Genomic DNA, 22,885 nt, shown 5'->3' with positions numbered 1-22,885 from the left:
TGATCTCATTGAAACATACAACATTCTTACAGGGATTGACAGGGTAGATGCAGGGAGGATGTTTCTCCTGGCTGTGGAGTCTAGAACCAGGGGTCACAGTCTCAGAATAAGGGCTTGGCCATTTAGGACTGAGATGAGGAGGAATTTCTTCACTCAGAGGGCGGTGAATCTTTGGAATTCTCTACCCCAGAGGGCTGTGGAGGCTCAGTCATTGAGTATATTCAAGACAGAGATCGATAGATTTTTTTTAATATTAAGGGAATCAAGGGATATGGGGATAGTGCAGGAAAGTGGAGATGTGGTAGAAGATCAGCCATGATCTTATTGAATGGGGGAGCAGGCTCGAGGGGCCAAATGGCCTCCTCCTGCTCCTATTTCTTATGTTCTCATCTGCCACCGATCTCACACCACTCTGGTTATCAGATTGGCCCGCTCAATCTACATCATCATCCACTGATGCGATCGGTTGGCGGGCATCACATGATCTATGCCCCGGGTACTCAAGATTGGATAGGCCAGTAGGAACCATGTGACTCATTGTCAGGATAGAGTTGAGCGAATATTTCAAGCTCTAACCTCAGCGAGACAGTCTCACTCCAAAGGAGCACAGAACAAACCGGCCAAGTTGGCAGCACCCAGCCTCCCCCCTCCCCGGGCAGCACCCAGCCCCACCCCCCGCGGGCAGCACCCAGCCCCACCCCCCGCGGGCAGCACCCAGCCCCACCCCCCGCCCCATGGGCAGCACCCAGCCCCACCCCCCGGGCAGCACCTCGGACTCAGGCCTTGGGTTCAAGACCAATTCCGGAAGTTTGAGTACACAATCTAGGCTGACAATCAAAAATGCAGTACTTAGGGAGTGCTGCACAGTCAGCGGTGCCAGCCTTCCCATGAGATGTTAAACCGAGGCACCATCTCCTGCAAGTAGATGCAAGAGATCCCATGGCTCACTATTTAAAGAAGAGCAGGGACTTCTCCCAGAATCCTGGCCAACAATTATCCCTCAACCAACACCACCAAAAATGTATTAATTGGTCGGTTTTCACATTGCTATTGTTGGGTCCATGCTGTGTACAAATCAGCAGTTATATTGCCTATATTACCACAGTGACGACACTTCCAAAGTCCTTGGCTCTGAAGCACTTTGGGACATCCGGATGATGTCAAAGGTGATGTTTAAATGCAAGTTCTTTTTGCATAATTTAGCACGAAGATGGCAATCTCACTGAGAGGCCACAAGATGGCTGATGTGGGAAATGGATATGTCACATGGCCAACAGAGGGCACTCTTGAGGTAGACAACATTGTTGGAGCAGTGTAGAGGGAGCTTTACTCTGTATCTAACCCGTGCTGTACCTACCCTGGGAGTGTTTGATGGGACAGTGTAGAGGGAGCTTTACTCTGTATCTAACCCGTGCTGTACCTGCCCTGGGAGTGTTTGATGGGACAGTGTAGAGGGAGCTTTACTCTGTATCTAACCCGTGCTGTACCTACCCTGGGAGTGTTTGATGGGACAGTGTAGAGGGAGCTTTACTCTGTATCTAACCCGTGCTGTACCTGCCCTGGGAGTGTTTGATGGGACAGTGTAGAGGGAGCTTTACTCTGTATCTAACCCATGCTGTACCTGCCCTGGGAGTGTTTGATGGGACAGTGTAGAGGGAGCTTTACTCTGTATCTAACCCGTGCTGTACCTGCCCTGGGAGTGTTTGATGGGGCAGTGTAGGGGGAGCTTTACTCTGTATCTAACCCGTGCTGTACCTGCCCTGGGAGTGTTTGATGAACATTGTCCAGGTCTTGTTGCATGTGGGCATGGACTGCTTCATTATCTGAGGAGTTGTGAATGACGCAGAACACTGCAGTCATCAGCGAACATCCCTACTTAGAAACATAGAAAAATAGGAGCAGGAGTCGGCCATTCGGCCCTTCGAGCCTGCATGCAATATGATCATGGCTGATCCTCTATCTCAATATCATATTCCTGCTCTCTCCCCATACTGCCTTTTGTGTCCAGAAATCTAACTATCTCCTTCTTAAATATATTCAGTGACTTGGCCTCCACAGCCTTCTGTGGTAGAGAATTCCACAGGTTCACCACCCTCAGTGAAGACATTTCTCCTCATCTCAGTCCTAAATGTCCTACCCCGTATCCTGAGACTGTAACCCCTCGTTCTAGAACCCCCCAGCCAGGGGAAACATTCTCCCTGCATCCAGTCTGTCTAGCCCTGTCAGAATTTTATACGTTTCAATGAGATCCCCTCTCATTCTTCTAAACTCTAGTGAATACAGGCCTAGTCGACCCAATCTCTCCTCATACGACAGTCCTGCCATCCCAGGAATCAGTCTGGTGAACCTTCGCTGCACTCCCTCTATGGCAAGTATATATTTCTGAGCTTATGTTGGAGGGAAGGTCATTGATGAAGCAGCTGAAGATGGTTGGGCCTAGGGCACTGCCCGGAGGAACTCCTGCAGTGATGTCCTGCAGCTGTGATGATTGACCTTCAACCACCACAACCATCTTCCTTTGTGATGGGTATTGTGGTGTATGTGCCTTTAAGAGCAATTATGGTGTATGTGCCTTTAAGAGCCCCAGGTGTGTGTAATGCCGGTAATTGCCACTTGGGCTATATAAGCCTGTGTATTGTGTATACCCTTTAGAACCCCCCCCAGACTTGCTTAGTAAATACCTATGAACCAACTCCTGTCTTCAGTGTCTTTATCTACACACGGACACTACAGTGGCGACGAGGTGGAAACGGACTTACCTGCAATTCGGCAGCACCTCAAGGACATCGATTCCTCCAGCGTCCAGAAGACTCAAGGAAGTAAGAGAAACTGTGGTTTCACCAGCTGGCCAAGCTGGTGACAGGTACTGCGCTAATCCTTCCTGGGCGTCAGGCTGGAGCTCCAGCGGCGGGCTCTACAGCTGAGACAGGCAGCGAAATCGGAGGCAAGCAATAACGGACTGGGAGGGTGCACTCGAGAGACGGCCGGCGCGGCAAGCAGGTCAGCGTTTAGACCTCCGTCGGGAACGAGTCTCCAACAGTGAATAAACGGAAACCGCAGTAAAACGGCGTTGTTATCGGTAGCAGCGGCGGGGAAAGCGCGGGAAGCGCCATATCGTTGCTACAGAGAGAAAAAAAAGCGCGCGGGAAGCGCCATATCTTTTCTGAAATGCCTAAATCTGGTAATATTGAGGCTTTTGATGGCGAAATAGAAGATTGGACCACATACGTGTAAAGAGTAGAGGTTTATTGCACTGCAAATGGAATAACAGATGAAAAAAAAGCTTCAGTACTTCTGAACTTAATGGGCGCGAAGACATACGGGCTGTTACGAAATTTAATCACTCCAGCCAAACCAAAGGACAAGACTTTTAAAGAAATTGTTGATACCCTGCAGCAGCATTTAAACCCAACACCGCTGCTGATAGCGGAACGATTCAAGTTCTTCAAGAGAAATCAACACAAGAATGAAAGTAACGCTGATTACCTAACCGAATTAAGAAAGCTATCAAAGTACTGCCAATTCGGAGCAGGACTATCGGATTATCTTCGAGACAAATTTGTTTGCGGTCTCTTAAGTGAAGGAACACAAAAAAGACTGCTTTCTGAAAAAGATTTAACATTGGACAAAGCTTTCAGTATGGCTGTATCATACAAAGCAGCAGCAAAAGGAGCTGCAGAGATACAACAAGAGACACAGGACTTCGGCACCCATAAAATGACACAGGAGTTCGGAAGATGTTATCGCTGCGGCAGATCCACCCATAACCAGAGGGACTGCTGGTTCAAGGGCAAAGCATGCAGGCAATGTGGTAAGATTGGACACATTGCACGGGTATGCCAATCTGGACAAAATAAATCCACTGACAGAAAACAAAAAACCAATAAAAGAAAAGTACAGGAAGGTACAAATGATGGCGGACAGTAGCTCCGAAGACCAGAATAGCGATAGCGACTCCGGAAACAAGAGACTAAGCTGTCTCAAATTACATAATGTACTTGCCAAAGAGGATTACCAAACCATTTGGGTTACCCTCACAATAGCAGGGTCCCCAGTTAAAATGGAGCTAGATACAGGATCAGCTCTAACCGTAATAAATCGACGAGATTACGAGAGGCTATTTTCGCATATACCTCTAAAAGACACATCCATTATCTTAAAAACATATACGGGGCAGAAAGTCTACCCCAAAGGAAAAATAAGGGTGCCTGTGGTATACAACGGCAAAGAAATACAAAAGTTGTATTTATACATTCTACAAGATGGTGGTCCACCGTTGTTGGGACGTGAATGGATAAGGAAGATACGTTTAGACTGGCACTCCATTCAGGCACTGACGGTGACCAGTAAGGAAAAAAACAATGATGACATCATACCTGAACGATTAAAAGACATCTTGGCCAACGCCAAAGAAGTGTTTCAAGAGAAACTAGGAACCTTGAAAGGCATCACCGCCTCAATAAAAGTGGAAGATACAGCAATTCCAAAATTTTTTAAGGCAAGACCGGTGCCATACGCAATACGTCCGGCAGTCGAGGCAGAGCTGAAGAATTTGGAAAAGGCAGGCGTATTATCCAAAATAGATTGGAGCGAATGGGCAACACCCATCGTTCCAGTCATGAAAAAAATTGAAAAATAACTCTGAGGAACAGAAAAAAATTCGCATCTGTGGGGACTTTAAGGTGACTGTAAACCTGGTCCTTCACACGGTACAGTATCCTCTTCCGAGGATAGAAGATATTTTCGCCTCACTATCCGGAGGGAAACGTTTCACAAAAATTGACTTGGCACAGGCATATCTACAGATGGAGGTTGAGGAGACCTCTAAAAAGTATCTCACAATAAACACACACAAAGGCCTGTACCAGTACAATCGACTGGTTTTTGGAATAGCATCAGCTCCAGCTATCTGGCAAAGAGCTATGGAGCAAGTCCTGCAAGGGATTCCGGGGACTCAGTGCTACCTAGACGACATCCTTATAACAGGAGAAAACGACAACGAGCACCTTGTCAATTTGGAGCAGGTGCTCACTAGGCTGAAAGAACGGGGCCTACGAGCAAATCGCCCCAAGTGCGAATTTTTCCAAAATCAGATATCATATTGTGGCCACATAATTAATAAGGAAGGGTTGCATAAGTCACCTGAAAAAATTGAAGCAGTTATAAAAGCCCCAGCACCTGAAAATGTTTCACAATTAAGGTCATTCCTGGGATTAATAAATTACTATCATAAATTTTTACCGAACTTATCAACTATTCCACACCCTCTTAATGATCTTCTACAGACAGGAGTGATTTGGAAATGTAACGAAGACTGTAAACGTGCCTTCCATAAATGTAAAGACTTAATCACATCCGAGAAAATTTTGGTTCATTACAACCCATCACTACCAATCAGACTGGCGTGCGATGCATCCCCTTACGGCATAGGAGCGGTATTGTCCCATAGATTCCCTGATGGCTCGGAACAGCCGATAGCTTTTGCGTCACGCTCATTGAACTCAGCTGAGCGTAACTATTCCCAGATAGACAGGGAAGCACTCAGCCTGGTATGGGGAGTGAAGAAATTCAACCATTACCTACACGGACAAAAATTTACCTTGCTGACTGACCATCAACCCCTCATCTCCATATTCAACCCTAAGAAAGGTGTCCCCATTATGACGGCACAAAGACTACAGAGGTGGTCCCTTTTTCTAGGGGCACACCAATACAACATTGAATACAAAGGGTCAAAACAGCATGGGAATGCTGATGGTTTATCGCGCCTACCGTTGCCAACGATAGAAGAGGCACCTACAGTAGACCCAGTAGAGATATTCCACTCTACCATAGTGGAATGTCTACCGGTGACAAATTCTGCCATTGAAAGGGAGACAAGAAATGACCCTACTCTCTCTCGGGTCTACGATTTAACAGTGAAGGGATGGCCAGCACATGGCGAACCACTGTTGCCAGCATTCTCGCAAAGAAGAGAACAGCTGTCAGTGTGCCGAGGAACCTTGATGTGTGGATCCAGAGTGGTGATTCCACCCAAACTCCAGGATAAAGTGCTAAAGGAGCTTCACGAGGGGCATCTGGGTGGAGTGAAAATGAAGAACCTAGCTAGGGCGTTTGTATGGTGGCCAGGTATCGATGGAGACATCGAAGACATGACCAAGAGCTGCCTAGGATGCCAGAAGGTCCAAAATGCTCCGCCACAGGCCCCTCTACATCCATGGGAGTGGCCCTCATCTCCCTGGCAAAGGGTGCACATCGACTTTGCTGGTCCATTTATGGACTCAATGTTCTTAATCGCAGTTGATGCACACTCCAAGTGGCCGGAGGTAATAAAGATGTCCTCCACCACCACGGAAAAAACCATCACAGTATTAAGGACCATATTTGCCAGGAATGGGCTGCCGGAGCAGATATGTTCTGATAATGGACCGCGATTTATGTCCGAAGAATTCAGAAAGTTCTTAAAGAACAATGGGGTAAAGCACTACACGTCCGCCCCATACCATCCCGCCACCAATGGATTGGCTGAAAGGTTTGTCCAGACCTTCAAGAAGGCCATCAAGGCCATGGGTAATGAAGACATAAAACTTCAGCACAAGGTGGATAACTTCTTATTTGCATATAGGAATGCAACGCATATGGTTACTAACCAAACTCCCGCCATGATGTTCTACAATAGAAACCTAAGATGCCGGCTGGATTTGGTCAAGCCCAACATCCGAAGGGACGTGGAGAACCGGCAGTTTCAGGGCATGAATGAAAGGCCAACTAGGGCCTTCCAGATAGGCCAACCGGTTTTGGCCCGGGACTACCGTACTGAGAAATGGCAGCCTGGAACTATCTGCACACGATTAGGACCACTGATGTATACCGTGGACATCGGAGACAGCATAATAAGGCGCCATGCTGACCAAATCATCAAGTCATCCGAAAAGGGACAACCTACACCACCACTCTATACATCTAACGATGAAGTAGAGATACCCATATCTACCTCCGATCCGGTGATACTGGAGCCCGATGAACCCGACACTGGCCTTCAAGCCGAACCAGCCTTGCCAGAAGAACCTACTACACCACCAGAAACTACTACACCCCCGAGGCGTTATCCGGACCGAGTCAGGAAGCCTCCTGAGAGACTAACTTATAATTAATTAATACAGCAATGTATATTATTTTGCATATAACATGTAATTAATAATTACTTAAAATATGATGTACTAGTTAGCTAGAAGGGGAGGAATTGTGGTGTATGTGCCTTTAAGAGCAATTATGGTGTATGTGCCTTTAAGAGCCCCAGGTGTGCGTAATGCCGGTAATTGCCACTTGGGCTATATAAGCCTGTGTATTGTGTATATCCTTTAGAAACCCCCCCAGACTTGCTTAGTAAATACCTATGAACCAACTCCTGTCTTCAGTGTCTTTATCTACACACGGACACTACAGGTATGGCTCCAGCCAGTGGAGCGTTTTCCCCCTGATTCCCATTGACTTCAGTTTTAATAACGCTCCTTGATGCCACACCCGGTCAAATGCTGCCTTGATGTCCAGGGCAGTCACTCTCACCTCACCTCTGGAATTCAGCTCCTTTGTCCATGTTTGGACCAAGGCTGTAATGAGGTCAGGAGCTGAGTAGTCTTGGCGGAAGCCAAACTGGGCATCTGTGAGCAGGTTATTGGTGAGTAAGTGCCGCTTGATAGCACTGTCGATGACACCTTTCATCACTTTGCCGATGATTGAGAGTAGACTGATGGGGCGGTAATTGGCCAGGATGGATTTGTCCTGCTTTTTGTGGACAGGACATACCTGGGCAGTTTTCCACATTGTCGGATAGATTCCAGTGTGGTAGCTGTACTGGAACAGCTTGGCTAGCGGCTAGTTCTGGAGCACAAGTCTTCAGCACGATAGCCGGGATGTTGTTGGGTCCAGAGCCTTTGCTGCATCCAGTGCGCTCAGCCGTTTCTTGATATAACGTGAAGTAAATCGAATTGGCTGAAGACTGGCTTCTGTGATGGTGGGGACCTCAGGAGGAGGCCGATATGGATCATCCACTCAGCACTTCTGGCTGAAGATGGTTGCAAACGCTTCAGCCTTGTCTTTTACACTCACGTGCTAGGCTCCACCATCATTGAAGATGGGGATATTCATGGAGCCTCCTCCTCCTGTTAGTTGTTTAATTGTCCACCACCATTCACAACCGCAGAGCTTTGATCTGATCCATTGATTGTGGGATCGCTTAGCCCTGTCTATAGCATGCTTTTTAGTATGTATGTAGTCCTGTGTTGCAGCTTCCCCAGGTTGGCACCTCACCTTTAGGTACACCTGGTGCTGTTCCTGGCATGCTCTTCTACACTCCGTATTGAACCAGGGTTCGTCCCTGGCTTGATGGTAATGGTAGAGTGAGGGGTATGCCAGGCCATGAGGTTACAGATTGTGGTGGAATACAATTCTGCTGCTGCTGATGGCCCACAGCGCCTCATGGATGCCCAGTTTTGAGTTGCCAGATCTGTTCTGAATCTATCTCATTTAGCATGGTGGTAGTGCCACACAACATGATGGAGAATGTCCTCAGTGTGAAGACGGGAGTTCATCTCCACAATGACTATGCGTTGGGACAGTGTAGAGGGAGCTTTACTCTGTATCTAACCCGTGCTGTACCTGCCCTGGGAGTGTTTGATGGGACAGTGTAGAGGGAGCTTTACTCTGTATCTAACCCCGTGCTGTACCTGCCCTGGGAGTGTTTGATGGGACAGTGTAGAGGGAGCTTTACTCTGTATCTAACCCGTGCTGTACCTGCCCTGGGAGTGTTTGATGGGACAGTGTAGAGGGAGCTTTACTCTGTATCTAACCCCGTGCTGTACCTGTCCTGGCAGTGTTTGATGGGACAGTGTAGAGGGAGCTTTACTCTGTATCTAACCCGTGCTGTACCTGCCCTGGGAGTGTTTGATGGGACAGTGTAGAGGGAGCTTTACTCTGTATCTAACCCGTGCTGTACCTGCCCTGGGAGTGTTTGATGGGACAGTGTAGAGGGAGCTTTACTCTGTATCAAACCCGTGCTGTACCTGCCCTGGGAGTGTTTGATGGGACAGTGTAGAGGGAGCTTTACTCTGTATCAAACCCGTGCTGTACCTGCCCTGGGAGTGTTTGATGGGACAGTGTAGAGGGAGCTTTACTCTGTATCAAACCCGTGCTGTACCTGCCCTGGGAGTGTTTGATGGGACAGTGTAGAGGGAGCTTTACTCTGTATCTAACCCGTGCTGTACCTGCCCTGGGAGTGTTTGATGGGACAGTGTAGAGGGAGCTTTACTCTGTATCAAACCCGTGCTGTACCTGCCCTGGGAGTGCCTGACAGAGGACAGGTGTCCAAGATGAAAGCTGTTCCAATCCCTTACTGACACTATTACAGATGAAACAGCTGCACGCAGGATCAGAATAACTGAGCTATTAATTTCCAGAAAAAACACTTTGGCAACATTGACTTTCTCTGCCATCTTTAAATCAGGAGAATTTGATCACGCTTCACTTTTGCCAGAGACTCGGAGATCCCGAGATGGAAAACCGGCCTCCGGTTTTGTTACAAGAGTCTCCCCTTTTGTAGTTCTTGCAAATTCTCGGCGATTCACTTTTCTGTACTTTAGACACAGCACACAGTCTGCGCTGGTTTAGTGTCATGGTAAACCAGGCTGAAATCAACTCACTCAACTCAGCACAGACCGGAGAGATTGAACTGGTTTTATGTAATTATATTAAGTTTTCTATTTATCTTAAATGAAGATTTCTTTCAGAGCTATGAAGAGTTGAAACCTACCACTGCTCCAGCGCATGCTGAGGAGCTGGTCCGAGTCGACATTGTGCACTATTGCAGCCTTGTACCCAGCCAGCTGTGCCTGCAGCACCTGCAACAGAAATACGCACTGCATTTCTCATGCCCGCCAGTGCTCAAGTGATCAGACCAGTGCAAGCGCGTTTAAAGTTTCTATGCAAGCATTTGCTTTTCTTATGATTGTAAATCAGGAACATGACACGGAGCTTCCCTGTACCTCGGCTTCCTGCTCCACCCAGTACGGTACTGAGGGAAGGGAGGTGGGGGCCTGAGAATGGCGTGGGGGGGGGGCCTAAACGGCGTTTTGGGGGGGGGGGGGGGGGGGGTGTGGGGGGGGATGGTGAGAAAGGTGTTGGGGGAGGGTTGAGAGATTGGGGGAAGGAGGTAAAGCTTCTTACCTAACTAGTGGTTGGGATTTGGAATGCACTGCCCCATAGGGCGGTGGAAACAGATTCAGTAGCTTTCAAAAGGTAACTGGCTAAATAGTTGGTGAAAAAGTTGGCGATTCTGGTGGGTGCAGAGTCCACAGCACAAATCTGCCCCAACCTGGCAACTGGTGGCTGCTGCAGGAATTCATTCCCAGCACTAACATCCTTCACCTGGAGCACAAAGTTCACAAAAAGAGATAACAAAATGACTCTCCGGGGGGGGGGGGGTGGGGGGGTGAAGATTCCCTTCGCGTCTGGCGGTCTTATCTCCGTGATGTGTAAACAGGTACGTGAAATTCCCCATGTACTTCCTCTTCCCATCATTTGCTCATCACATCAAATCCTAAGCATCGTGCCCCCTGTGCAGCTCCCTGCCATGTAGCGGTGACACACCGGTGCAGTATAATCCCAAGTATTTCAGATATTTCGCTGTTCAGTATGGAGAGTTGCCCAGGTAGCGGTGTCACTCAAGCGCCATGCACTACGTACCTTGACGTCAAAATGACATCCGTATCGGCGAATCACGACGATAAAGTCCAGGCTGCTGGTGTTTGAAGGAGGCGGTGCGATGGGCTCACAGGCATTTTCAGGCTTAGCAAATACCAGGTAACCCTACAAAGAAAAATATTTGATACTTCCAGTTGGAAATCCATTTATTTCCTAATCTAAAAGCCATTCTTGAAACCTGGCCACATGCAGTTACGAGATTTAGTGTGGACTTGCCTTCCCAAATCAGGGTAAATGCCTAATTTACACTCAATACACAGGGGAGGAAAACTTACTTTTCTTATTTGGTCATTTATTGCCCATCCCTAATTGCCCTCGAGAAGGTGGTGGTGAGCCACCTTCTTGAATCGCTGCAGTCTGTGTGGTGAAGGTGCTCCCACAGCGCTGTTATTCTTAGTTTGGTACAACTTGCTCGGCCATTTCAAAGTCACGTTCAGAGTCAGTTAAGAATCAATGTGGGTCTAGATTTGAGCTCATGTTTCCAGCTCATTAATCCTGGTCCAGTAACATAACCATTGCGCTACCATACCCCTGCCAATTGCTAACAGGTTTATTGGGTATGAAGTGAATAGTAAGTGTTGTGACTTCCGGATATTGTCCAGTTCAATGAGGTCACTTGACGCACACGCTGAACTTTTATAAAGCGCTGGTTAGGCCACAACTGGAGTACTGCGTCCAGTTCTGGTCACCACACTTTAGGAAGGATGTGAAGGCCCTCGAGAGGGTGCAGAGGAGATTTACCAGAATGGTTCCGGAGATGAGGGATCTTAGCTACAAGGACAGGTTGGAGAAGCTGGATTTGTTTTCATTAGAGCAAAGGAGGTTGAGGGGTGATTTGATAGAGGTGGACATGATTATGATGGGTTTGGATAGGCTAGTCGGGGAAAGGCTGTTCCCACTAGTTGACAAGGACTAGGGGACACAGATTTAGGGTTTTGGGCAAGAGATACAGGGGGGGACGTGAGGAAAAACATTTTTACGCAGCGAGTGGTGAGGACCTGGAACTCGCTGCCGACGGAAGTGGTGGAAGCGGAGACACTCAATGTTTTCAAGGGGAGACTGGATAGGCACTTGAGGGAAATAAACTTGCAGGGCTGTGGGGCTAGAGCGGGGGAATGGTACTGGCTGGATTGTTCCACAGAGAGCCGGCACGGACTTGATGGGCCGAATGGCCTCCTTCTGTGCCGTTATGACTATGGTGCGCCGGGCTTTCCGATACATCAACCAGATCTAGGGGGAGGAGAGGGAGAACATTGTGTGGTGTAAAGGGGGTGGGGTTGGAAGAATGTGATTCGTCTTAACATCTGGATCACGTTCTCGCTCTCATTCCCTCCCCGCCACCACCCCCCCCCCCAACTCCCACTCCTCCCCCACCTTTAGACCTGGATCACGTTCTCGCTCTCATTCCCCCCCCCCCCCCCCCCAGCTCCTCCCCCACCTTTAGACCTGGATCACGTTCTCGCTCTCATTCCCCACCACCCCCCCCCGCCAACTCCTCCCCCACCTTTAGACCTGGATCACATTCTCGCTCTCATTTCCCACCCCCCCCGCCAACTCCTCCCCCACCTTTAGACCTGGATCACGTTCTCGCTCTCATTCCACCGCCACCCCCCCCCCCCAACCTTTAGACCTGGATCACGTTCTCGCTCTCATTTCCACCCCCCCACCCTTTAGACCTGGATCACGTTCTCGCTCTCATTCCTCCCCTCCCCAACCTTTAGACCAGGATCACGTTCTCGGTCTCATTTCCCCCCCCCCCCCCACCCTTTAGACCTGGATCACGTTCTCGGTCTCATTTCCCCCCCCCCCCCCCGCACCCTTTAGACCTGGATCACGTTCTCGCTCTCATTCCCCCCCCCCCCCCACCCACCCTTTAGACCTGGATCACGTTCTCGCTCTCATTCCTCCCCCCCCCCCCACCCTTTAGACCTGGATCACGTTCTCGCTCTCATTCCCCCCCCCCCCCCACCCTTTAGACCTGGATCACGTTCTCGCTCTCATTCCTCCCCCCCCCCACCCTTTAGACCTGGATCACGTTCTCGCTCTCATTTCCCCCCCCCCCCCACCCTTTAGACCTGGATCACGTTCTCGCTCTCATTCCCCCCCCCCACCCCCCCACCCTTTAGACCTGGATCACGTTCTCGCTCTCATTTCCCCCCCCCCCCCACCCTTTAGACCTGGATCACGTTCTCGCTCTCATTTCCCCCCCCCCACCCAACCTTTAGACCTGGATCACGTTCTCGCTCTCATTCCTCCACCCCCCCACCCTTTAGACCTGGATCACGTTCTCGCTCTCATTCCCCCCCCCACCCCCCCACCCTTTAGACCTGGATCACGTTCTCGCTCTCATTTCCCCCCCCCACCCCCCCACCCTTTAGACCAGGATCACGTTCTCGCTCTCATTCCTCCACCCCCCCACCCTTTAGACCAGGATCACGTTCTCGCTCTCATTCCTCCCCCCTCTCAACCTTTAGACCTGGATCACGTTCTCGCTCTCATTCCTCCCCCCCCCCACCCTTTAGACCAGGATCACGTTCTCGCTCTCATTCCTCCCCCCCCCCCCCCACCCTTTAGACCAGGATCACGTTCTCGCTCTCATTCCTACCCCCCCCCCCCCACCCTTTAGACCTGGATCACGTTCTCGCTCTCATTTCCCCCCCCACTCCTCCCCAACCTTTAGACCAGGATCACGTTCTCGCTCTCATTTCCACCCCCCCCCAACCTTTAGACCAGGATCACGTTCTCGCTCTCATTCCTCCCCCCCCCCCAACCTTTAGACCAGGATCACGTTCTCGCTCTCATTCTCCCCCCCCCCCAACTCCTCCCCAACCTTTAGACCTGGATCACGTTCTCGCTCTCATTTCTTCCCCCCCCCCCCCCCCCCCACTCCTCCCCAACATTTAGACCAGGATCATGTTCTCGCTCTCATTTCCCACTGTGCCCTCTGTGTCCCCCCCCCCAGCTGTAAAGCACTTTGGGACTCCGAGGTCACGGAAAGCGCTGTAGAAACGCAAGTCTTTCTTTTGATTTCCTTTCTTTAGTGATAGCAGTAAACCTACCTGTAGCCCATCCTTCAGCAGGTGGTAGCCAAACATTGATGGCAGGTCGTCAAAGACCATGGTGGTGTTGGGGGTGCTGTTTGTGTACTGTGAAGGGAAAAAGAGCCATTATTCCTGACCTTTAATATTTTGCTATCTTTTTCTTCTGTTAGCGCCGGGCAAAGGAGCGCACTGATGCAGTGTCGGCATCAAGCATCTGTCAGAAGCAACTTCAGAAAGAGAGGGTACTGTACATGACAAACTGACAACAATGGCTGAAGATTGCCGACAAACTTTGGACCGGAAGGGGTTTTACATGGGAATACGAGGCAGGCGGATACAGAGGGGCACAGAGTGGGCTAATATGTGCGAGATGCATTACAAGAGAGAAATGTGAAGTACTACAAATTGAAGAAAGAATATTTAAAAAAAAGTAAGAGTATTAAGTATACCCCAAATAGTATGACCTTTAGCAGAGTGGAGGAGCAGAGATATCTAGGTGCAGAAATATAGATCTTTAAAAAAAGAGCAGGGCAGCAAAAGCCATCGGGATTCCAAGTTATATATGGAGACATAGAATACAAAAGTAGGAAAGGGATGTTAAACATAGAAGATAGGAGCAGGAGTCGGCCATTCGGCCCCTCGAGCCTGTTCTGCCATTTAATGAGATCATGGCTGATCATCCAAATTCAGTACCCTGTCCCTGCCTTCTCCCCATATCCCTTGATCCCTTTAGCCGTAAGAAATATATCCAACTCCTTCTTGAATATATTTAATGATTTGGCCTCAACTGCCTTCTGTGGTAGAGAATTCCACAGGTTCACCACTCTCTGGGTGAAGAAATTCCTCATCTCAGTCCTAAATGGCTTACCCCTTATCCTTAGACTGTGACCCCTGGTTCTGGACTCCCGGCCATCGGGAACATCCTTCCTGCATTTAGTCTGTCTAGTCCTGTTAGAATTTTATAGGTTTCAATTAGATCCCCTCTCATTCTTCTAAACTCCAGTGAGTACAAGCCCAATCGACCCAATCTCTCCTCATACGTCATTCCTGCCATCCCAGGTATCAGTCTGGTGAATCTTCGCTGCACTCCCTCCATGGCAAGAACATCCTTCCTCAGATAAGGCGACCAAAACTGCACACAATACTCAAGGTGTGGTCTCACCAAGGCCCTGTACAACTGCAGCAAGACATCCTTGTTCCTGTACTCGAATCCTCTCGCTACAAAGGCCAACATACCATTTGCCTTCTTAACCGCCTAACCCTAATTTTGTACAAGACATTGGTTAGACCACATAGGACAAAGGAACAGGAGGCCATTCAGCCCCTCGAGCCTGTTCTGCCATTCAATGAGATCATGGCTGATCTGTATCCTAACTCCATCTACTCGCCTTGGCTCCCTGTCCCTTAATATACTTAGCTCGCAAAAAAAAAATCTATCGATCTCAGATTTAAAATTCTTAATTGAGTTAGCATCTACTGCTTTTTGAGAGCGAGTTTTCCATATTTCTACCACCCTTTGTGTGAAGAAGTGTTTCTGAACTTCTCTCCTGAATGGGCTGGCTTGGATTTTTAAGGTCATGTCCCCTTGTCCTAGACTCCATCAGCAGAAAAAAATGTCTATCCATTATCAATGGCTTTCAAAATCCTAAAAATCTCAAATCATCCCTTAACCTTCTATATTCCAGGGAAAACAAGCCTAGTTTATGTAATCTCTCCTCATAACCTAACTCTTGGAGCCCTGGTAACATTCTGCTGGAGTACTGTATGTAATTCTAGGCACCCACCTAGGAACGTTAGATCCATGGAAAGGAGTCTGAAACTAATCACTAGAATATACCAGGAATAAGAGGTTACAGCTATGAAGAAATGCTTGGATGGGTAAAAAAAGGTTACAGGTAATATAAATAGAGGGTTTCAAAATAATGAAAGCTTTTGAAAGGTTTAGCACACACACACACACAGACTGTAACATCATTCAATAAGTATTTGAAAATAAATATTTTAAAAATCAGGGTCAGTTGAGTTCAATTGCAATAGGCCACTGGGCAGCTTCTGTGCTGTAATTGCTATGATTTGAGGTATCCCTGTTATAGCAAGTGGGATTCATTTTGTACCCAAGCACCTTTACAGGTGGGGACTGAGAGGACAGCACCAATCCGAGCCTTTCGGTGCGATGACTGGGAAATGGGTGCTGTCTCCCCCAAACCTCTCATTCTGGACTCCTGTAACTGGCAGGAACTGCTTCCAAACCAGTAAGTCTATTCCAATTCCTGTTACAGCCTTCCTCCACTGCTTTGCCCAAACCCTGGAAATGGGGCTGCATAGAATGATATACAAATTACAGCACAGAAACAGACCTTTCAGCCCAGCCAGTCTGTGTTGCTGTTTATCCTCCACGAGCAGGCTCCTAATCCCATGTGTCCACCTTCCTCCCAGATCCCTTATCCATCAGCTACCGATCGAACCTTTCTTAAACACGGACATGGTTTCTGCTTCAATTACAAACTTTGGTACAGGGCTGAGGGGCTCTGAAAGGCACTGGGTAAAAAAAAAAAAATGCTCCTATTTTCTGATCTAATCTCTTGCATTTAATCATCCCATCAATGTTCCCTCGTTCTAGAACCTTCAACCACTAGAAACAGTCTGTTTCTATCCACCCTATCCCATCCCTTCATAATTTTAAACACTTGTATCATATCACCCGATAATCTCAGGAAAACAGCCTCAATTTTTCCAAGTCTTTCTTTGTACTTGTACTCACTCACTCACACCCACCAGGCAGCATCCGAGTAAATGTGCACTCTACAGGTAAGCCCAGTGGTTAGGGCACTGAACGAGCAACCCAGAGGTCGAGTCAAATCCCCCCATGGCAAGTTGTTAAACAGAATTCAGTTAGTCTGGTAATTAATGGGCACCAGGAAAGCAGCCAGAATGTTGTAAAAACCCAACAGATTGACTAATGTCCTCCAGAGAAGGGAGCTCTTTCTATGCCGACCCAGGCTGGCCGACAGGCCACACCAACCCCACTACGTGACTGACTCAATGCTCTCAGGGCAGCTAGGAATGGGCAATAACTAATGCCTCGTCCGTGCTGCCCACACCCCAATAACAAATAATTAAACAAAAACCTTCTCTATTGCCTCAACATCCTTCCTAGTGTGGAATCCAAATCTGCACACAGACACCACCTGTAGCATTGCTACAGCCTGTTATAGATTTGCCGTTACATCCTGACTATCATTTTTGCCCTAAAACTCAATAACCATTTTTTTTTTTTTTTTTCCAATGACCATGCCCATTTGAGGAATGTACCTCCAGCCTTACCCGGTGAAGGGAGTGGGTGAGGGAAAACCAATTAAACTTCAAAATGTTCACATTTTTAAGCTGAACTTACTGCACACACGAATCCCTCCACAGCTGGCACATCTATTAGGAGGATCGGCAAAACAAAGATGGCACAGTATGGCATGGAGTAGTACACACCCGCAGGCATCTTGAGTTAGAGAATCTTGCACAGCACTTGTCCTAGAAAGCAAAGAAAACAAGGTCAGTGTTGGACACAACATTTCAACAGGGTGGATACTACAAGCTCGCTCTGCTGATCTAAACAGAAGGCTGTGGTCACAGTGGTTCAGGTGGATAGTTTCTAAGGTACAGACAGCTGCTGCCACATCAACATCAGTGCAACAGTCTACGCTTTAATGGTACGATTCAGAACATTTCTTTCTCGTGTGACTAAACAATGACAGCAACCTCGCATATAGCCCCAGGATACTCGGTCAGCATCTATGGGATAAAATTGCAGTGTGAACCCCTTCCATATAATTCCTGCGTTTGTCTGGTCCACGAGCGGTAATGCCCCTTAATATGCCAGTTATTATTGATCGAACTCATTGATCACTGGCATTTCAAGGGCGCCGTGGCCCACGCAATGCAACCCGTGGCGCACATGCCGCACTCCATGGACCACCTGCGCAATGCCCAGTGGAGCACCCGCGCAACGTGCCGCGCCCCCGTGGAGCACCCGCGCAACATGCCGCGCCCCCGTGGAGCACCCGCGCAACGCACCATGACTTATGGCACACAACTACGCACAATGTCACACCCATGACATTTTTGACAGAGCAGAGTGCTGGACACTAATAAGGTTAAAAAGAGGGATGAGGAGAGTCAAGTAGGTTAAGTGATGCCTAGCACCCCCACAAAGCCGGAACTCAGCCTGCAGCTGTGGGAGAACACAAGCCGAGAGGGAGTCCTGTTCTCTGCCGGCAGCACCACAGGATTAAAGAGCCTTTCCTATTATAGGCCAGGGCTTGGGAGAGTGACCCAAGAATTTACTTTTAAATTGACACAAGTCTCACTGTTAGTTGGTGGCAAAGGGAAAGTGCTTGCACATAATGGCCATGACATACTGGCCCTGTACAAGCACAGCATTATAATACAATGTCACCAACCAGCAATGTCACATCATGCTGGGGTATATATGTGATAACTTCAACATAGAGGAGGGTCGAGCCTAGATGATGCTGCTGGCACTGTAGCACTTTTACTAGACAGGCTGGAAGCAGGCATCAAGACCCAGAGGGAAAAAATGCATCTTTGTGGCTAATGCTCAGCAAGGCCAGCAACTGAGGAAGACCTGGCTTGACGAGGCCCCAAGTAACTCAGACATTCTCAGAAGAGCTGGTGGAGAGAAATGACAAGAGAATATCAATATCTTTAAAATCATTATGTAAATAACAAATTTACCAATAGACAGAGACACAGACACTAGCAGAAATCACCCCCCCTTTACTGTCACTGAAGTAACTCTGACAGAGAATCAGTGATTCACAGTGAGTAACAGCTGGGAGAAAGGAATTTGTTCAGATCTACAATAAGCACTGTTCCTGGAGAGTGCAGTGCTCAAGTCAGGCTGCACCTAGAGCACGGTGTTTAATTCTGGTCACCAAGAAACAAGGAGGACACTCAAACAGTGCGGGAAGGAACCCCGAGGCTGATCACCAGGGTCAAGGGTCCGAGGTACAAGGAAAAGCTGGAGAGACTTGGACTATTCCGTCTGGAATAGAGCCGCCCAAGAGGTCATAGAGTCATAGAGTTTTACAGCACAGAAAGAGGCCCTTCGGCCCATCGTGTCCGCGCCGCCCATCCATCCCTGTCCTGTCTAATCCCATTTTCCAGCATTTGGTCCATAGCCTTGTATGCAATGGCATTTCAAGTGCTCATCCAAATGCTTCTTGAATGTTGTGAGGGTTCCTGCCTCTACCACCCTTTCAGGCAGTGAGTTCCAGATTCCAACCACCCTCTGGGTGAAAAAGTTCCTCCTCAAATCCCCTCTAAATCTCCTGCCCCCTTGTTATTGACCCCCCTACTAAGGGGAAAAGTTCCTCTTTATCTACCCTATCTATGCCCCTCATCATTTTGTGCACCTCAATCAGGTCCCCCCTCAGCCTTCTTTGCTCCAAGGAAAACAACCCCAGCCTGTTTAGTCTTTCTTCATAGCTGAGGCGCTCCATCCCAGGTAACATCCTGGTGAATCTTCTCTGCACCCTCTCCAAAGCAATCACATCCTTCCTATAGTGAGGCGACCAGAACTGCACACAGTACTCCAGCTGTGGCCTCACCAGCGTTTTGTACAGCTCCATCATAACCTCCCTGCTCTTATATTCTATGCCTCGGCTAATGAAGGCAAGTATCCCATATGCCTTTTTAACCACCTTATCTACCTGTTCCGCTGCCTTCAGAGATCTATGTACATGTACACCAAGGTCCCTCTGACCCTCTGTACTTCCTAGGGTCCTACCACTCATTGTGTATTCCCTTGCCTTATTTGTCCGTCCAAAATGCATCACCTCGCACTTTTCAGGGTTAAATTCCATTTGCCACTTTTCCGCCCATCTGACCAACCCGTTTATATCGTCCTGTAGCCTGAGGCTTTCCTCCTCGCAATTTACCACCCCACCAATTTTCGTGTCATCTGCAAACTTACTGATCATACCTTTTACATTCTCATCCAAATCATTTATGTAGATCACAAACAACAAGGGACCCAGCACCGATCCCTGAGGTACCCCACTGGACACAGGCTTCCAGTCACAAAAGCATCCTTCGACCATCACCCTCTGCCTCCTGCCACTCAGCCAGTTTAGGGTCCAACGCGCCAAGGCACCCTGGATCCCATGGGCTCTTACCTTCTTGACCAGTCTCCTATGCGGGACTTTGTCAAAAGTTTTACTGAAGTCCATGTAAACCACATCCACAGCATTTCCCTCATCCACCCCCCTAGTCACCCCCTCGAAAAATTCAATCAGATTTGTCAGACATGATTTACCCTTGACAAAGCCATGCTGACTATCCCCGATTAATCCTTGCCTCTCCAAGTGGAGACTAATTTTGTCCCTCAGAATTTTTTCCAATAATTTCCCTACCACAGATGTTAGGCTCACTGGCCTGTAATTCCCTGGTTTATCCCTGCTACCCTTCTTGTATAATGGTACTACATTAGCTGTTCTCCAGTCCTCTGGTACATCCCCTGTGGCCAGAGAGAGGTTCTGAAAATTTGTGCCAGAGCCCCTGCAATCTCCTCCTTTGCCTCCCACAGCAGCCTGGGATACATCTCGTCCGTGCCTGGGGATTTATCCACTTTTTGGCCTGCTAAAACCGCTAGCACCTCCTCCCTCTCGATGCTAATATGTTCAAGTATGTCACAGTCCCCTTGCCCGATTTCTATGTCTGCATCGTCTCTCTCCATAGTGAACACAGATGCAAAAAATTCATTTAAAACCCCGCCTACATCATCTGGCTCTACACACAGATTGCCACTTTGGTCCCTAATGGGCCCTACCCTTTCCCTGGTTATCCTCTTGCCCTTAATATACTTATAAAACATCTTAGGATTTTCCTTTATTTTGCTCGCCAGTGTTATTTCATGGCCCCTCCTCGCCCTCCTAATTTCTTTTTTAAGTATGCCCCTGCACTTTTTATACTCCTCTAGGGCTTCTTCCGTCTTTAGTAACTGCCAAAAGCCCCCCTTTTATTTCTAATGCATTTTTGTATATCCCTTTGTCATCCAAGGTTCCCTTTGCTTGTTGGTCCCACCCTTGACCTTTACAGGAACATGTTGGCGCTGTACTCTCTCTATTTCCCTTCTGAAAGTCTCCCACTGTCTTGATGTGGATTTTCCTATAAGTAGCTGCTCCCAGTCCACTTTGGCCAGATCCTGCCTTATCATATTAAAATCGGCCTTCCCCCAATTTAGAACCCTTATTTCCGGGCCGTCTTTGTCTTTTTCCATGACCACCTTAAATCTCACCGAATTATGGTCACTATCGCCAAAATGCTCTCCTACTGACACTTCCACCACTTGCCCGGCTACATTCCCCAGAATTAGGTCCAGTATCGCCCCCTCTCTTGTAGAACTTTCTACATGTTGGCTCAAAAAGCTCTCCTGGATGCACTTTAAGAATTCTGCACCCTCTAAGCCTTTCACACTCTGACTATCCCAATTTATATTGGGGAAGTTGAAATCCCCCACTATTATTACCCTATTATTTTCACTCTTTTCTGAGATTTGCCTACATATCTGTTCCTCTATCTCCCCCTGACTGTTTGGGGGCCTATAGTACACTCCCAGCAAAGTGCTTGCCCCCTTTTTGTTTTTAAGTTCTACCCATATGGCCTCATTAGAGGAACCCGCTAATATATCATCCCTCCTTACAGCAGTAATTGACTCCTTAATTAATATTGCAACACCCCCTCCCCTTTTACACCCCCCTCTGTCTTGCCTGAAGATTCTATACCCCGGAATATTGAGCTGCCAGTCCTGACCCTCCCTCAACCATGTCTCCGTGATAGCAACAATATCGTACTCCCATGTGTTCAACAACTTCAGTTCGTCCACCTTATTTGCAAGACTCCTTGCATTAAAATAAATGCCTTCCAGCCCTGCCATATTCCCTTTTGCCTTCGCATATTTGCTCTGCCTTGTTTTTTTCCTCTGTATTTGGCTGTAAATCACCCCCTGCTATAGCTCCACTCTGTACCCCATCCCCCTGCCAAGTTAGTTTAAACCCCCCCCAGCAGTGCTAGCAAACCTCCCCGCAAGGATATTGGTTCCCCCCTGGTTCAGGTGTAAACCGTCTGACTTGTAAAAGTCCCACCTTTCCCAGAAGCAGACCCAGTGATCCAGGAAACTAAAGCCCTCCCTCCTGCACCATCCCTTTAGCCACGCATTCATCTGTTCTATCTTCCCATTCCTATACTCACTAGCACGTGGCACTGGGAGTAATCCAGAGATTACAACCTTTGAGGTCCTGCTCTTTAATCCTTCACCTAGCTCCCTAAATTCTTGCTGCAGGACCTCATCCCTCTTTTTACCTATGTCGTTGGTACCAATGTGGACCACGACCTCTGGCTGTTCACCCTCCCCCTCCAGAATGCCCTGCAGCCGCTCAGTGATATCCTTGACCCTGGCACCAGGGAGGCAACAAACCATCCTGGATTCACGTCTACGGCCACAGAAACGCCTATCTGTTCCCCTTACTATAGAATCCCCTACCACTATTGCTCTCCCACTCTTTTTCCCCCCCTTCCTGGGCAGCAGGAGCACCCCCAGTGCCAGGAAGTTGGCTGCTGCTGCCTTCCCCTGGTGAGTCATCCCCCTCAACAGTATCCAAAGCGGCATACCTGTTTGAGAGGGGAATGGTCACAGGGGTCTCCTGCACTACCTGCCTGCTTCTATTGCTCCTCCTGGTGGTCACCCATTTCCTATCTTCCTGTGCAGCCCTTCCCTGCGGTGTGACCAACTCACTAAACGTGTTATCCACAAACCTCTCAGCATCGTGAATGCTCAACAACCCATCCACCCGCAGCTCCAGCGCCTCAATGCGGTTTGCTAGTAGCTGCAGATGGATGCATCTCTGGCACACGTGGTCATCAGGGGCACCGGGGTCCCTGAATTCCCACATAGAGCAAGAGGAGCATATCACGGGGCTGGGCCCACCTGGCATGACCTTCCCTTTACTTAATTTAAATTAATTTACTATCACCAATTAAAAATATCTCTAAGGCGCTTGTATAGTCTACCA

General features: G+C 48.5%; 1 protein-coding gene across 1 annotated transcript in view; it reads right to left on the bottom strand.

Annotated features, from left to right (window-relative positions):
• The window catches only part of LOC147091149 (E3 ubiquitin-protein ligase RNF167-like), a 108,376-nt gene that overhangs the window by 63,169 nt on the left and 22,322 nt on the right, over positions 1-22,885 (bottom strand). The window contains 4 exon segments of the mRNA XM_085977618.1: positions 9,809-9,896; positions 10,741-10,863; positions 13,818-13,904; positions 17,194-17,324. Coding sequence (XP_085833744.1) covers positions 9,809-9,896; positions 10,741-10,863; positions 13,818-13,904; positions 17,194-17,292 — 397 coding nt within the window. The 5' untranslated portion in view covers positions 17,293-17,324.

The sequence above is a fragment of the Somniosus microcephalus genome, unplaced genomic scaffold (genome assembly GCF_052327205.1).
Source record: "Somniosus microcephalus isolate GS21.2 unplaced genomic scaffold, FLI_Smic_1.0 unresolved_chr4, whole genome shotgun sequence".
Lineage (NCBI taxonomy): Eukaryota > Metazoa > Chordata > Chondrichthyes > Squaliformes > Somniosidae > Somniosus > Somniosus microcephalus.
The sequence above is the reverse complement of the archived record's forward strand: the minus strand, read 5'-3'. Positions and strand labels throughout refer to the sequence as shown.